Below are 15899 nucleotides of genomic sequence, written 5' to 3' on the forward strand. Positions count from 1 at the left end.
ATGTCTACTTCATAAATTACCCATTTTTTTTTTCTTTCTTAATGAAAGCACAGGATACTGGGGGAGATGTTTACACAGAAGTCAAATTCTTTGGTACTTTTTGGTACCAAACAGTTCTCTTTAAAAAGATAAACTGCCAGCGGCGCCTGCCTTCGGCTCAGGTCATGCTCTCCAGCTCCCCGCATGGGGCTCCCTGCTCAGCGGGGAGCTTGCTTCTCCCTCTGCCCCTATCCCCCCCCCCCTTGCGCGCTCTCTCTCTCAAATAATAAAATCTTTAAAAAAACTAAATTCTGTTATGATGACTTCATTTACAAACTCCGTTTCAAAGTACCGAACTGGACGATGACGCCAGCTGAATCTAGGAGGCAGTGTTAGCTGCGGCGCGGAGGCGAAGCCCCGGGCACCGAGGGGAGCCCTGCCGGCCGCCCGTCCCACGCTCTCCACCCGCTAAGGCCATCGGGGGGGTGGGGGGCTCCCCAGCGTTCCCGGCCTGCGGCCCAGCCCGCAGGCCCCTTCTTGCTCCGCGCGCCAGCTCTCGCCCGCCTCCGAGCCTAGGTCCCCGCGCGGCGAGCCCAGCCCGGGCAGCGGCGCAGCGTGGGGGGGCGGAGGGCGGGGCGGCGGCAGCGGCCAGCCCCGGGGGCCCGCGAGGCGCTGAGGGCGCGGGGGGCAGGCGGGCGCCGCGGCCTGAGTGTCCGGCGGAGGGGGCGGCGCCCCCGGCGTTTCCGTGACTGCGCTTCGACGCCCCCCGGCTCGGCGGCTCCCGGGATGCGCGGAGGCGGCGGCGGCGATGGCGATGATGCCTCGAGCCCGGCCTCGTCCCGGCCGGCGGGCGGAGCTGGGGTCCGGGCTGCGAGATGGAGGAGGGGGGCGGCGCTGCGGCCACCGGGCAGGTGAGAGGCCGCGGGCCCCGGAGGAGGACGCCCCCGCGGGGGCCGGGAGGGCCGGGCCCCGGGAAGCCGGCGGGGTAGGAGGAGCGCGGCTGCGCTGCTCCAGGCCCGGCCGCCGCGCACCTGCCCTGCTGGCGCGGCCTGCGGGGAAGCCATCTCGCCCCCACCTGGCCGGCTCCCCGGGCTCTGCGGGGCCGCGGAACCCGTTGCCCACTGCCCATTCCCGGTCGGAGCTCTCCGCACCCCACCAGCCCTCTGCCGATTCTCTTACAAGCTTCCTGCTCCGAACTAGGCCCTCCTTCCCTTCCGCACCCTGGGGAGCGCCTACCCACCGCCAGTCCCTGGCTGGGGTCGACCTCCCCTCCCCAAAGCCTCGCTCTCCATCCCCAGACTGGGGGGCCTCCCTAGCCTCCTCATCTCCCTCATCCACTGATCCTACCCCAAACCGTCAGCTGCTCGGGGCTTCAAGAGGTGGTTGAACTGCGGGGAGAAGAGCGTGGGCTCTGAAATCAGATAAATCTGGCTTGAATCTTAGTGACCTCGGGCAAGTCACCTAACTTCCCTGAGGTTTTTTTTCCTGATCAATACAAATACAATGGGAATAATAATAGTATATATAGAACCTTGCTCTCTGTGAGGGTTAGACTGTGAAAATGCCTGTCTTCGAGGAATGTAAGACATTATGAGAAGAAGAAAAAAAAAAGAGTTGGAAGAATCCAAGCCAGGAGCTGACTTGTAAAAGCTCCAAATGTTTTCATATGTACTAAAATATTAAGGCAGCACACTAGATTATCACAGGCTCTTCCCACATCTTAGTGAGAAATCACGGCCACTGTACACAAATTTTCATTTACTATTCCTTGCTTAGTAGTTACTTTAGGATCCCTCCTCCTTAGTTGAACAAGATGCACATAGATATGAATTCATTCTTACTGTGGCTAACATGTCTGCTGAAGACTGGTGTTCCAACTTGAACTTTTTCTGATTTTATGACTTTAATCACCTATTTATGGTGCCAGAAATAAAGAGTAGCTAGTATGCTTGCATTGAAAAGAACATTGGTAATCTGTATTTACTGTTTAGCAGTACCAAATAGGTATTCATTTACCACCCCCCCCCCGCGAGCTACCATCATAACTTCGTTCGAAATTGTGATCTCAGCCTTCTCTTTCTTAAAAGTCGTGGCAGTGGGTTTACTTTTCCTTCATTTCCACCTTTGCTCTTAAAGTTTCTCTGCCAAAACCTTCATTTCTGTTCCGTGTTCTGCTTTTCCTTTTCTTCCCAGCCTCTCATTGCTTTCTTTTTTTCTAATGATCCAATAGGAATGATTTATAATTACTTTATGCCACAACCATAATTATCAACCTTGCCTAAAAGGTACATAGAAATGTGTGTGTGTGTGTGTGTGTTCATATTTTGAGATCCAGGAACTTAGAGTTGGGAAGGGATTGTAATACCTACTTCATAGGATGTGAAGTAAAGCTTGATAAAGCTTCTGTTATGTATGCTAACCACCCCATAAATGAAGGTTGCTGTAACTATCTTCTGACCTGTGGACTGCCCCTGATCTCTTTGTTGTTATGTTGAGTTGAACCGAGTGGTGCCCAGTGTCAGCTGTAGAGAGTACCTGCTTAGCTTCAAATCCATGCCCTACCCTGCTTTGAATTAGGAGCTCTCTCTCCAACTCAGTTTCCTTATGTGTAAAATGGGGATGAGTTATACTGTCTCAGGGTTGTGAGGATTCAACAAGTTAATAGCATGGAGCATTGAGAACAGTGCCCAGCACATCATAAGCACTCAACAAAGTTAACATACTACTAATGATACTGATAATTATATTAATGACCTAGAATTCTCTTTTTAAAAAAATCTGAAAAATCTTAAATACATTGAAAAAATTATAACTGTGCAGAAAGTGGAAGTGGGTCCTCAGCTCCATCAAATCTTTTTTTTCTGTTGCCTCTTATTCTTGACTAATGTTGGTACCTCATCATCCCATCTTGCCCTTGACAGTTCTGTTTCCAAATATCTCCTAACCTGGGATCTCCATAATTTCCATCACCCCACTTCTTCATTACTAACCATCTACTCGATATTTCTCTTAGCATCAATTCCAGATGCTTCATTCTTCTAATTTCCCAAACCAAATTCCTACTTCCATCTTCACTTCCATGTTCATTTCCCTGCCTCCAAAGAGGAAACCCTTCTGGGGCAGGGGGTTTGCTAGAAACAAGAGTATCACTTCTCTGCCTTCCTACCTCCTCAAATTGAGTTTTCTTTGCTACTTCTCTTTTCATCAGCTAATCCCAATCCTCCAGTTAACAATGAAAAAACAAACAGTAAAACGTTGTCTTTTTTACTACATAGCTATCAAAAAGGGTTCAGAAGCAGGCACATGGTCTTTAAGTGAAAACAGTAAGCTTTCTATTATTTTTTAATTCTAATCAAGAAACAAGAGGTCGAGATTTATATTTTTCTCTCACAGAACTTTTATAAGAAAAGTACAGAAAAGCTGGTCTCCCTTGCCAGTGGAGAACTTCATCATATTGTCGGGATCTTCACTGTCGGACCATTGAGAGTAAAGAAGAGGCCATCTTCTTCCTTCATAAAGAATATCCATTAGGTATATGGACCTCCCCAGGATTGAAATTTGTCCAGTACTCACTGGCGTAGCCATACCTGCTACTGAATGCAGAGAGACTTCTGGTCGGTGGTTCAGACCTGCTGCTCAGAGCCCCTAGTAATCCCCCATGGACCTGGCTCCCCTTCCTCTCTGCCCCATGATCCAGCAACTGAAGGGTTAACCCCTGACGCAGCTGGAGGCCTCTGGGACCCATTTGGAGCTGGTGGTTAAATATTTGGAACAGCACCCCTGGACCACCCCAGTGCCATTGCTTATTCCTAAAATGCTGGATTCAAGCAATACCTTTGCGTTGTCAAGAGCATTGCACCAGTCTCTAAGGAACAACTTCAGCTCTCCCACTGGAAGTTTCTTTCAGAGCAGAGTGGGCATCCGGCCACATGGGCCTTTGGGATTTGGAACAACCCAAGATGTGTGAGTGAACTTTAAATCTCATTGAAAAAAAAAAAAAAAAAGTTTAAGAGAATAAAAAGCAAGAAGAAAAAGAAGTTATTCTTTTAAAGCGGAGGCTAGGTCTCACTCCTCTGTCTGCCCACAGGACATAGCATAGGGCTGGCACAGAGTGTGCACATGATAAATGTAAACTGAGCCAGTGGATGCGTGGGTGGGGGTGTTCCTCCTGCTTCAGCGTGAGGATATTGCTGTTGGAATGATAACAACTTACCTTTGTACAGCAGCTGAGAGTCGACAGGTGCTTTGCACCTCGTAAATCTCAGATATAATTGACACCCATCAATGCTTTCAGTTTTTCCTCTCAAATGTAGTCCACAAAGTGTTTTCCAAAGGAAGATAGGGAGTTGGCCAAGAAATTACCAGCAGGGAGAAGAAATTATAAATAATGGAAAACAAAGGCTTGTTCCTAGGGAAAGAAATAGGATTTGTTAGTGATCTGCGGGGGCCACAGTATACTTCAGCAATACCCTCCGGCTTGTAGCTCAAGCACGTGCTGTAAGACCTACTCTCGTCCTCCCAGTCCCTGCCCTGCCCCTCCCCCCACAGCGAGCTCCTCGTCACCGCCACGCCCTTCAGCCTCCACCCCAGGGTGGATTAGGTTCCGCTCCTCTTACTTCCACAGTACCCTGCTATCATGTGATTTACCACATTAGGCTATAAGTAGGGTGTGATCTCTTTGGTGGAGAAATTATGTTCTTGGATCTCCCGTGTGAGGCACTGGGAGTATTTCTAAAAGTAACATTTGCATACCCTTCCATCAGAAAAAAGGTGGGGCCCAGGAATCTGCTTTTTTTTTTTTAAACCACACTCCAGGTGATGCTTAAAGGATTTTGCAAACCGCTATGCCAGGAAACATGAAATTAGCTGGAAGAATGTACTTTGAGGTGTTTGTGTCTTTTCGGTGTTGGGCCTCGTAAGGAGAAATGCTTTCTATGCGTCGGGTCAGAGCTAAAAAACTCCAGTCCTTTTGTACAAAATCCTGAGATCACTCTGCTTTCTACATTAATTCTGTTTCTGGGTGTGCATTTCTGTGTGCAGGCTTCTGAGCCTCGGGCCTCTTGTGTCACATGTGGCACAGCTGTGAGTCGAGGCCCTGACCCCCCTTCCCCCAGAAGGAAGAGTCCTTCCTGTCTGAAGATGAACTCCACCGAGCCCCTTGAGGATGCTCCCAACGGCACGTTGCTGCGCGCGCCCCGTTCCCAGGGAGGAAACGGCACCGCCGTCCCGGGGGACCTCCAGCACCTCATCCACACGGCCACTCTGGTCACCTGTACTTTCCTGCTGGCGGTCATCTTCTGCCTGGGCTCCTACGGCAACTTCATTGTCTTCTTGTCCTTCTTTGATCCAGCCTTCCGCAAGTTCAGAACCAACTTTGATTTCATGATCCTCAACCTGTCCTTCTGTGACCTCTTCATCTGTGGAGTGACCGCCCCCATGTTCACCTTCGTGCTCTTCTTCAGCCCCGCCAGAAACATCCCAGATGCTTTCTGCTTCACCTTCCACGTCACCGGTTCGGGCTTCATCATCATGTCCCTCAAGACCGTGGCGGTGATCGCCCTGCACCGGCTCCGCATGGTGCTGGGGAAGCAGCCCAGTCGCACCGCCTCCTTTCCCTGCACCGTGCTTCTCACTCTGCTTCTCTGGGCCACCAGTTTCACTCTGGCCACGCTGGGCACGCTGAAAACCAGCAAGTCCCACCTCTGCCTTCCCATGTCCAGTCTGACGGCCGGAGAAGGGAAAGCCATTGTGTCTCTGTACGTGGTGGACTTCACCTTCTGCGTGGCCGTGGTGTCGGTCTCCTACATCATGATTGCGCAGACGCTGCGGAAGAACGCTCAAGTCCGGAAGTGCCCCCCCGTGGTCACCGTGGATGCTTCCAGACCGCAGCCTTTCATGGGGGCCCCCGGGAAGGGAGGGAGAGATCCCGTGCAGTGTACCGTGCCGGCTCTCTACAGGAACCAGAATTACAACAAGCTGCAGCACGTTCAGACCCACGGATACACCAAGAGTCTTAACCAGGTGCCCCCCCCGGCAGCTAGCCGGCTCCAGCTCGTGTCGGCTGTCAATCTGTCCACGGCTAAGGACTCCAAGGCGGTGGTCACCTGCGTGATTATTGTGCTGTCCGTCCTGGTGTGCTGTCTCCCCCTGGGGATTTCCTTGGTGCAGGTGGTCCTGTCCAGCAATGGGAGCTTCATCCTCTACCAGTTTGAACTGTTTGGATTTACCCTTATATTTTTCAAGTCAGGGTTAAACCCTTTTATATATTCTCGGAACAGCGCGGGGCTGAGGAGGAGAGTGCTCTGGTGCCTCCAGTTCGTCGGTCTGGGCTTTTTCTGCTGCAAACAGAAGACTCGACTTCGAGCCATGGGAAAAGGGAACCTGGAGGTCAACAGAAACAAGTCGTCCCATCATGAAACAAACTCCGCCTACATGTTGTCTCCAAAGCCCCAGAAGAAATTTGTGGACCGGGCTTGTGGCCCAAGTCACTCGAGGGAAAGTGTGGTCAGTCCCAAGATCTCTGCTGGGCACCAGCCCTATGGTCAGAGCAGCTCAACCCCCATCAACACCCGCATCGAACCGTACTATAGCATTTATTACAGCAGCCCCTCCCAGGAAGAGAGCATGCCGCCGAACTTACCGCCAGTAAACTCTTTGGGATTTGCCAGTTCCTATATTGCCATGCATTATCACACCACTAATGATTTAATGCGCGAATACGACAGCACGCCGGCCAAGCGGATCCCAGTGCCCTCCGTGTAGTGTCCTGGAGGCTGGAGGCTCTTGGGCAAACTGTTGGTGTTTTGGATACTAACTGATTTCTTTTTCACTTTCGTGAGGCCAGCGGTAGATGAAAACGTCAAGATTCAGCAGAACAGTTGGCAGTTATGATCGTCTTCTGTCTCGAGTATTGGCATCTACTGATTTGCTTTGTGGTTTCCTGACATTTTAAGATTTGATGTAAAAATTTATAATTTAGCTTTTTACCCTGACCTGTGCTCCGATCTTTGGTACTAAACTTTTAAATAGATGCCAGGAATGATCATGCTAGTGTATTCAAGGAGAATGAACTGATTGTGACCATTTGAGTCCGTGTTCGGGGTCTCTGAAGTACACCTGAGCTGGATTTTTTAAACAATGTGAAGGGATGATCTTCACTGAGGTGAATTTTTTTATTAATTGAACTATAAATTTTGATTCTTTGAAGTGTTCAAATGGGGAACAATACACTTTTTTTGGTAGCAGGCTTATCTGAATAAATAATATATTGTCAAGGCAGAAAATCAGAAATATATTCTTGGTAATTACTTACACAGGACACACACAGGCTTTAGGTACTTTGCTTTCCTAAGACAGTCCACCAAGTATTATGATTACTACCATTTCTTATGATAGACACTATTACTTTGTGGGAATTGACTAGCTGTATAGTTTTTTTTTTTTTAAAGAAATATGTTTTTGCTTACTAAAAATGAATTATTCTATTTTGGAATGAGCTTACCCAAGAAGCCTAGTGAAGAGGACTGCACTTGTAGTAGAGGAATGTGATTTCTGGGAGCAGAGGCACTAACTGGGGTCCTCTGAGCCAGGGTATGGAGATGTGGGGAGCAATCTGGACTGCTGTTGTGTGTTAGATGATCTTCATTATTGCTTAAGAAGGTGTGAGAATGAGATCGGGAGTATTCTGATTTACACGTTCCTTCTGTGTGAAGATGGTTTGCTAACAAGTTGACGAAGAGTATCCAAGTAACTATATAAAAATAATTTTTTTTGTCTTTGTTTAAGTATCAATGCGGTAGAAAAATTCTTAAGATTATTTGTTTGCAAACTAATTGTGTTATTTCTCTCCCATTAATCTTGGCAATGGGCAATAAAGAAAACTAGATTAAGTATTTCTATACCTGGAACTAATTTTATGGTCTACTCTGTGATTCCTAGCATAACAACCATAAATTCATATTTTTATGTAAAAATATTTTCATTGTACAGTTAGCTTTTGAACTTGCTACAATATTGGAACTATAGCTGTTAGACTCAAGATGAGCATCAAGATCCAAAACCTAGCTTTAGAAATTGATATATTTCAGAGCTGTTACTGCAGGTTGGAAGGAGCTTTGTTGTTTTGGGTGAAAGGGATTCAATGTAGAGCTCCCTCTCCAGGCTGTTGCCAAATACAAGAGCGCCCCGAGTTGTAGAGAAGACAGTAGATGCTCAGCTGGAGCTCTGCGCAGCCTCATCCAACAGCCGCCTTTCAGCACCGACCATTCTGTTTGTGAGGCTTAAGTATGAGATATGGGTTTTATTTTATTTTTAAATTCACCTTTTAGGACTTTGTCCTTCCCTTCCTTCTCTCCTTTTCTTCCTTTAGTTTTGCTATTTAAATTTTCTAACAGAAGAGAAAATATCCACTCTGTCACATTTTTTTCTTGTTTGTAATTGAGTGCTATTTTTGGAAGTCACTATAACCTATTTCAATTATGCTTTTATATTTTTAATACAACACTGTTTCCAATTATTAATACTCCCATGAGATAGGTTAGTATATTACCCCTTTTTAATAAAGAACTAAGAAATCTAATATCCTCTCCCAAGATCATTTGAAGATAATTCTAATTAGGAATTAGACTTTTGTCTAAGTTAGAACTGGGTATTTATTCCAGTAAGCCAAACAGCTTTATAATTAATAAGATTAATCAAGAAGATACTTCATACTTTTTAAGGTATGTATCTCTTTTTTGGCTAGGCATTTCCAGTGTGATTCAATAAAAGATTTTTTAAAAGTAATTTCTACTTGTAAAATTTGAACTGACAGGTTTCTTGTATGACCTTTGAGTTTGAGATGACTTGACCCATCTTTGGGAGGTAAAAGTTATAGTATAAAGAAAAGTAAGCATGCGTATATGAGGAATTCAGTCTCTTTATGCTCATCAAGAAATTGCTGATTTAACTTGCATGAAATACATGTTGGGCTAGATTCTTAGCCCTCCTTCACATCTATCTCTACATCTGTGTGGAGATACAGAGATAGATAAAACTTATCTCTTTGTAAGTTATATATGTCTATCTATAGAGGGAGATATGGATAGACATATATAACTTCTCTATAAGGGCTATATTGAGAACTAAAAATAATGAGAATTCAGTTGAATACGACTAATTATTAGCAGGGTATATTAATTAGTTCTCTTGATGCTTTACTGTGATGCAAAGTATGTGATGTATTTCAAACATTTTATAATCGTTCTGATGTTAACCTTTAGGCCAGATTTGTATTTCTGATGCTTTTAATGTTCTTTTAAAATAATGTTTGGAAAATAAAAATATTGAAAACCCTAACATTTCTGAACATCAGATTGCAGTACTATTACTTTCCCGTCCAATCATTTGAAAACCATCAGAGAAAAGTAGTGATGGTTATTGCACAATGGATAACAATATGTTGACCCTCCGCATTTTCTTCCTTAAGAGATGAAATAATTGTGGGTTTTTTAATTTTTTTTAAGTAAGCTCTATGCCCAACGTGGGGTTCAAACCTACAGTCCTGAGATCCAAAGTCTCATGCTCTACCGACTGAGCCAGCCAGGTGCCCTGAGTCCCCAGGATCTCTTCAATGGTTCCAGAGAGTTCTCTGGCTCAAGATCAGTGCTGCATCTGCCAGGCAATATTGATGATCTCATCAAAAGTGGTATTTCCACTGTGCTTAATGTTTTCCTGCTTCTTTCTGTCTTTTGGTGGTTCCTTGAGGACTTTGATAATCAGGGCAGAGGCAGAAGGTACCACTTCAATCTGGGCCTGTCTGTTCTGAATGGTCAGTTTCACTGTAATCCTCAGACCCTTCCTATCTCTGGTTCCCTTGGCGATGTCATCACTGATCATTTTTGGAGACAGACCCACTGGGCCGATCTTCGGGGCCAAGGCAGACATGGCACCAACTTCCCCACTTGCGCACCTCAGGTATATGACTTTGATCTCGTTGGGGCTAAAAATTTTAGGCAGCATGGTGGAGGTGGCTGGTTTTGGATGAACTCAGATTCAGGATGACCAAAGACAGTTGTACCTTCGCCTCCTCCGAGCTAAAAGCCAAAAGCAAAATTACGTATCCTAGAATTGGTAATCTATATGGGGTGTATAAGCTGGGGGAAAAGCTCAAAATTACAGTTCCTTGATAAATAATTTAAGGATCTTTTTTTTTTTTTTTAAGGATCCTTCTTTGAAACCAGTATTTTTTTTTAAAGATTTTATTTATTTATTTGACAGAGAGAGACACAATGATAGAGGGAACACAAGCAGGGGGAGTGGGAGAGGGAGAAGCAGGCTTCCTGAGGAGCAGGGAGCCTGATGTAGGGTTTGATCCCAGGACCCTGGGACCATGACCTGAGCCGAAGGCAGACACGTAATGACTGAGCCACCCAGGCGACCCTGAAACTAATATTTTGAGTTATTTCGTGGTTAGCAACTCTACATCTGGGAGCAATCCCCTGCTAAGATTCCAGGTGGGAATTCTTTTACAAAGTGGGAAGGGGGCAGTAACAAATGGGCTGTGGTGAAGAAAAAGCAGCACAAGGTCCTGCAGAGTTAAAGCACAGAGCGTTTTTTTTTTTTTTTAAGATTTTTATTTTAAGTAATCTCTACACCCAACGTGGGGCTTGAACTCACAACCCCAAGACCAAGAGTCCCATGCTCTTCCAACTGAGCCAGCCAGGCGTCCTGGCACAGAAGCATTCTTAAATAGCTCAGTTTTAGGGTCCTAAGAATGAGCATCTGTAAGCCTCCCTTTTTCATTTTCAAGTTATTCACACCCTAGTTCAAAGATTTCCACTCTGGGCCACTAGCAGCACTCCTTGGGTGCCGTCAGTCTTGGGTTCCTGTCCAGATCTGACTTGTGATAATAGCTCATTCTTAAATAATCCTCCCGTAATCTAGCCAGGCCAGGTCATGGAGTCTCCCCTTTCAAAGCCATCCTCTTCATTCACAGTTCAGGGGCAATGTGTACCTAGTGAGATTTTTGACTCCCAGAGAAACCTGTGTTTTCTCCCGTATCCACTAAAAGCTTTGTTTTTCTTTTCCATTAACAAAAGAAGCCTATGGTCCCACCAGAGAAACTTGAGCCACCATTCTCCTACTGGAGCTGAAGGAAGGCCTAGAGTCAGTGAATATCCCAGGCCTATGGAATGGTGAGAAAGACAGGCAGGCTGCCAGGAAAAGGCTCATCTCCATTAGAGATCCAGGCTTTAGAGAGGCCAGGCTAGGCCTGGACCGAGCCTAGAACACAAAGCGGCAAGCGTCACCATCTGGAGGACTCTGCTGGTGCAGGTGACTGCGGACTGAGCTTCAGTGGGCTCAGCCCAGCTGCAGTGGCCCAAATGTGATGAGATGCAGGAGAGCCAAAGTCACTTATGGGAGCAAACACAATGACCCCTTGAAGCCAGATGGAATAATCTTTGAGAGGCTGAAGAAGGGAAAGGAGGAGTAGGAAGATAGGAAAATAGCCCCCATTCCCTCCCCCCACCTCTAAAGACGGATCTGTAAACTGAGAAGCAGGTGCTGGTAGTAATTATGATGATTTTCCATCTTCTGGCTTTCCATACCATTTAAATGCTAATGACATTCAATTTTATATCTCTAGTCCTAACCTCTCCCTGAACTCCATGCTGGTCTATCCAATTGCCTCTTCAACATCTCCACTTGGATGGCTAATAGGCATCTCAAATTTTAACATGTGCAAAACTGAACTCTTGATTCAACCCCACTCTTTACCAAACTTGGGGCTCCTGCTGTTTTATTATCTCAGTAAATGGCATGGCAATTACCCAGTTGCACAGGTCAATTTGTTGGGTCCTTGACTATTTCTCTTGAACATCGCATCCAATTTGTTGGGACAAATCCTGAATTATCTTGAAAGTAAACTCTGAATCCAACTACTTCTTTTTTTTTTTTTTTTAAGATTTTATTTATTCATTTGAGACACAGAGATACAGAGAGAGAGAGACCATGAGCAGGGGGAGAGGCAGAGGGAGAGGGAGAAGCAGGCTCCCCGCCGAGCCAGGAGCCTGATGTGAGGCTCGATCCCAGGATCCCGGGATCATGACCTGAGCTGAAGGCAGACACTTAACCATCTGAGCCACCCAGGCGCCCCTGAATCCAATTACTTCTTCGCTCTTCATCCCCATCCCCTCTAGCCCATGTGCCCATCATTTCTCCCTCGGAGTATGAAACCCGCCTCATAGCCATTTCCCAGCTTCCAGGCTCTCTCTCCTGCAGTCTTCTTGCTTTGTAACTAGGGACACTGCAGGTAAATCATGTTTGCCACTCTCCTGATTGAAGCTTAGAACAACATCTGAACTCCTTGCCTCGACCTGTGTGGCCCTAATGATCCAGCCCTTGGTTTCCGCTCTGTCCCCATTTGCTTTCACTTGCACCCTACCTAATATGTTTGGGATGCAACAAGCTTTCTGGCTCTTTCTCACATGACTCAGTTTTGTTCCCATGTCAGGGAATTAATTCCCCCAGAAATACTTCAGCCTGGAATGGTCTTCCCCACTGGCCTTTCCTAGTTGCCATACTCAACAGAGTTCTCACTCCATCACTGTCTATCCTTCTGCCATATTTTATTCTTTTCATGTTTCTTATCATTACTCAACATTATGCTACTGTATGAGTCAGCTTGTGCTGCCATAACAAAATACCACAGCCTAGGTGGCTTAAGTAACAGAAATTTATTTCCTCATAATTCCAGAGGCCCGAAGTCCAAGGTCAACACGCCATCGGTGTTGATTTCTTGTGAGCCCTGGTTTGTAGGAGATCACCTTCTCATTGTGTCCTCACATGGCCTTTCTCTGTGCATGCAGGGAAAGAGAGGGGGTGGGGGAGGGAGGGAGAGTGTTGGGGGTCGGGGGCTCTCGGGATGTCTCCTCCTCTTATGTGGACACCATTCCTATCAGATTAGGGCTCCACCCTTTTGACCTCATTTGCCCTTAATTACCTCCTTAAAATCCTTATCTGCAAATAGAGTCACATTGGGAGTTAGAGCTTCAGATATGATTTTTTGGGGGGGGCTGGGAGGGGACACAATTCAGTCCATAACAGTTATGTATAATTGTTTACTGGCTGTTTTCCCATTAGAATAAAGCACTAATAGGGCAAAAATTATGTCTATTTTGTGCAGCACTGTATCCCTAGTACCTTTCAGTCCTTGGCCTGGATGAGCTGTGAGGGGGTAACTGTTGAATGAATGAGTCAAATACTGATAGAATGGCTGAAGCCTGGAAGTGATAATCAACCCAAATCTCTATCTGGCTGGCTTAGTTTCCCCATGTTTGGTGTTTTTCCATACCCCTCTCTACATTCCCAGGGTGGTTATCAGCAGGACTCTGATGAAAGGGGACACAGGTCTTAGGGGCGCCTGGGTGGCTCAGTTGTTACGTGTCTGCCTTCGGCTCAGGCCATGATCCCAGGGTCCTGGGATCAAGCCCCACATTGGGCTCCCTGCTCTGAGGGAGGCCTGCTTCTCCCTCTGACCCTCCCCCCCCTCATGTGCTCTCTCTCTCTCATTCTCGCTCTCTCAAATAAATAAATAAATAAAATCTTTTAAAAAAAAAAGAAAGGGGACACGGGTCTTGATTTAGGATTTCTGACTGTTTCCTCAGGGAACCAGCTCTGAGGGCCTCTTTTCCCAGGGGACCACCCTGGCTGCCCAGGAGTGGCCAGACAACCTGCATTCATCTCGCTGGAATTCTTTGGCTCATTATGCAGCCTGAGGACATTGAAGATGAAAGGAAAGTCTTCAGCAACCACAGAGAAGTTCAAGGAGAAAAGAGGTAACTGGTTCTTGGAGGGAGAGGAGGGAGAATACCAATTACCTTTATTAAAGGATATGGCAATTTGAAAAAAAAAAAAAGATTGCAGATTTAGTGAAATCCTGCTTTCCATAAAGAGATAGTTCACAGGTAATCTCTCTAGGTCCAATGCCTTTGAGATTAATTTTGCCAAAGTAAAAATATCACTTCATCGCTTATGGAGAAATGAATGAATTTTCCCTCCTCTACTCCAGTAAACAGATAATTTTGCTTCTCTATAAATACACTTAGCTGGTGCCACGATAAGTTCAGTTTGTTTCTCTGAGTTCCATTTATGTGAATGTTGGCCCTTTTGACACTTTCTTGAACCTCCAGCTGCTTGTAGCATGCTGATGAGTGGGATATCTTTCATTCGACTCCCAGTGTGGGAACCTTGATTTTCATGCAAAGCCTGATGTTTTGAAAAATGCAGCTTGTTCAGATGCCAGATAGACCTTAAAAAGTGGAGCAACCTACAAAGACTGCTTTGTGCCTGTCTTCTGGGCCTATGGCACTAGGATAAGTTTCATAACCTGGGTCAATGCTTAAGGTTCAACACATTTCGTATCTGACATTATCAAGAGCTTATGAAAGCTTCTTGCTCGTTTATTTGTCTTTGGCAACAAACAAAGTATGTCAAAGAAATGGTAAGAACTGATCTTATTATTAATATTACAATGAGGAAAGATATGGCTGGGAATTGTGTTCTTCACAGAGAATCATAATGTTAGACACTTTCTTTGAGGAATCCAGAGTACCTTGGAACTGGAATGTTTTATAGTTCATGGAGTTGGAGGTGGAAAATTCAAATCTTTTCTTGACCTGAGAGATCAGGGACTTTACTTCAATCATGGTCCACAAATGGGGTAAATAGAGACACAGACACTGTCTTCTTGTTAGGGAGTGTTGCGGAATTTGAGTGAAAAGGTTTACAAATGGGACATGTCATTAATTCTCCCTTTTCTTTCTCAACCATTATAAAACTGGGGAAAATACTGTTTTCCTCAAAGTACGAAACACTCAAAAAAATAAGAGCTTGTAGGAAACTCCTTGGAATTGTAGTTGGGGAAGATTTTATAAGGTGTGGGTAAGAGAGGGAGAGGATGAGTGTTCATTCATTCATTCAGCAAATATTAGTTGAGTGTCAGTGTTATGCAAGGTCTGAGGAGAAAGGTCTGAGAATAAAAATAAGATATATTCTTTACCAATAAATAAAAGATGAAGGAATTATTTTTATCATTTATATAATAAATATAATCTGGTTCTAGATAAATTGCCAGTGCACTTGCATTGTTTACCAACACCAAATGATTATCAGAGAAGGGAGGGTTTGATGACATTTAACGGAGCCAGAATTCCCAAGGTGACACTTTAATCTTACTAGTGAGTTTCCATTTGCCAGACTGTGGGTTGCATTAACTTAAAGAGGTTAGTGGGTGTTCCATGATTAAAAAAAAAAAAAAAAAGACTGTATGGGAAAAAATGAGTACCATACTTTACCAAGACAAAAATCAATCATTTCGCTTAGGATTTTGCTGAGTCCTTTGGGGGTGTTCCTTCAGGTGGGAGGTGATGGCACAGAGAGGTTCATGGGGCAAAAGCTGGTTCTGTGAATAGAAAGCACTATAGCATATTACTTACAAACATGGACTCTGAATTGATTCCAAAGCTGGCTCAGCCACATGCAGTTGAGTTTTCCTGTTTGAGCCTCTTTGTTCTTATCTGTGAGTTAAAGATAGTAAGCCCACCTCACAGGGTTGTGATCACAAGGTGTCTGAAGTGTTTAGCATAGTGCCTAATATTTAATCAATGTGCAGAAAGTGGCAGCTATCATTTTTATTATAAAAGCAGAGTCTGGGGTAGTCTATCATCTGAGACTCAAGATTGTTCACAACTGGCTTTTTTGGGGGTGAAACGCTTTCTTGGAGGTGGTTAACAAAAGCTTTTCCAACAAATGATTTCTGTCACTATAGCTTAAGAACACTAAAACCTATAAATACAAAAACTAATCCAGGGGGTGGGGCTCCTGGGTGGTTCAGTCATTTAAGCGACCGACTCTTGGTTTCAGCTCAGGTCATGATCACG

General features: G+C 45.3%; 2 protein-coding genes and 1 non-coding gene across 3 annotated transcripts in view; 2 read left to right on the top strand and 1 right to left on the bottom strand.

Moving 5' to 3' along the window:
• Positions 1 to 648: 648 nt before the first annotated feature.
• The window catches only part of ASB3 (ankyrin repeat and SOCS box containing 3), a 162335-nt gene continuing 147084 nt past the window's right edge, over positions 649 to 15899 (top strand). The window contains exons 1-2 of the mRNA XM_078056563.1: positions 649 to 890; positions 13626 to 13796. Of these exons, the coding sequence (XP_077912689.1) occupies positions 766 to 890; positions 13626 to 13796 (296 nt within the window). The 5' untranslated portion in view covers positions 649 to 765. The remainder of the gene's footprint in view (positions 891 to 13625; positions 13797 to 15899) is intronic.
• GPR75 (G protein-coupled receptor 75) lies at positions 753 to 9325 on the top strand. The gene is made up of 3 exons (XM_078056565.1): positions 753 to 890; positions 3373 to 3942; positions 5020 to 9325. The coding sequence occupies exon 3, from the start codon at positions 5119 to 5121 to the stop codon at positions 6739 to 6741; it is 1623 nt and encodes a 540-aa protein (XP_077912691.1). The 5' UTR covers positions 753 to 890; positions 3373 to 3942; positions 5020 to 5118; the 3' UTR covers positions 6742 to 9325.
• TRNAQ-UUG (transfer RNA glutamine (anticodon UUG)) lies at positions 9492 to 9564 on the bottom strand. The gene has a single exon. It is a non-coding gene; the product is annotated as a tRNA-Gln (tRNA).

Source organism: Halichoerus grypus, chromosome 10 (genome assembly GCF_964656455.1).
Source record: "Halichoerus grypus chromosome 10, mHalGry1.hap1.1, whole genome shotgun sequence".
Classification (NCBI taxonomy): domain Eukaryota; kingdom Metazoa; phylum Chordata; class Mammalia; order Carnivora; family Phocidae; genus Halichoerus; species Halichoerus grypus.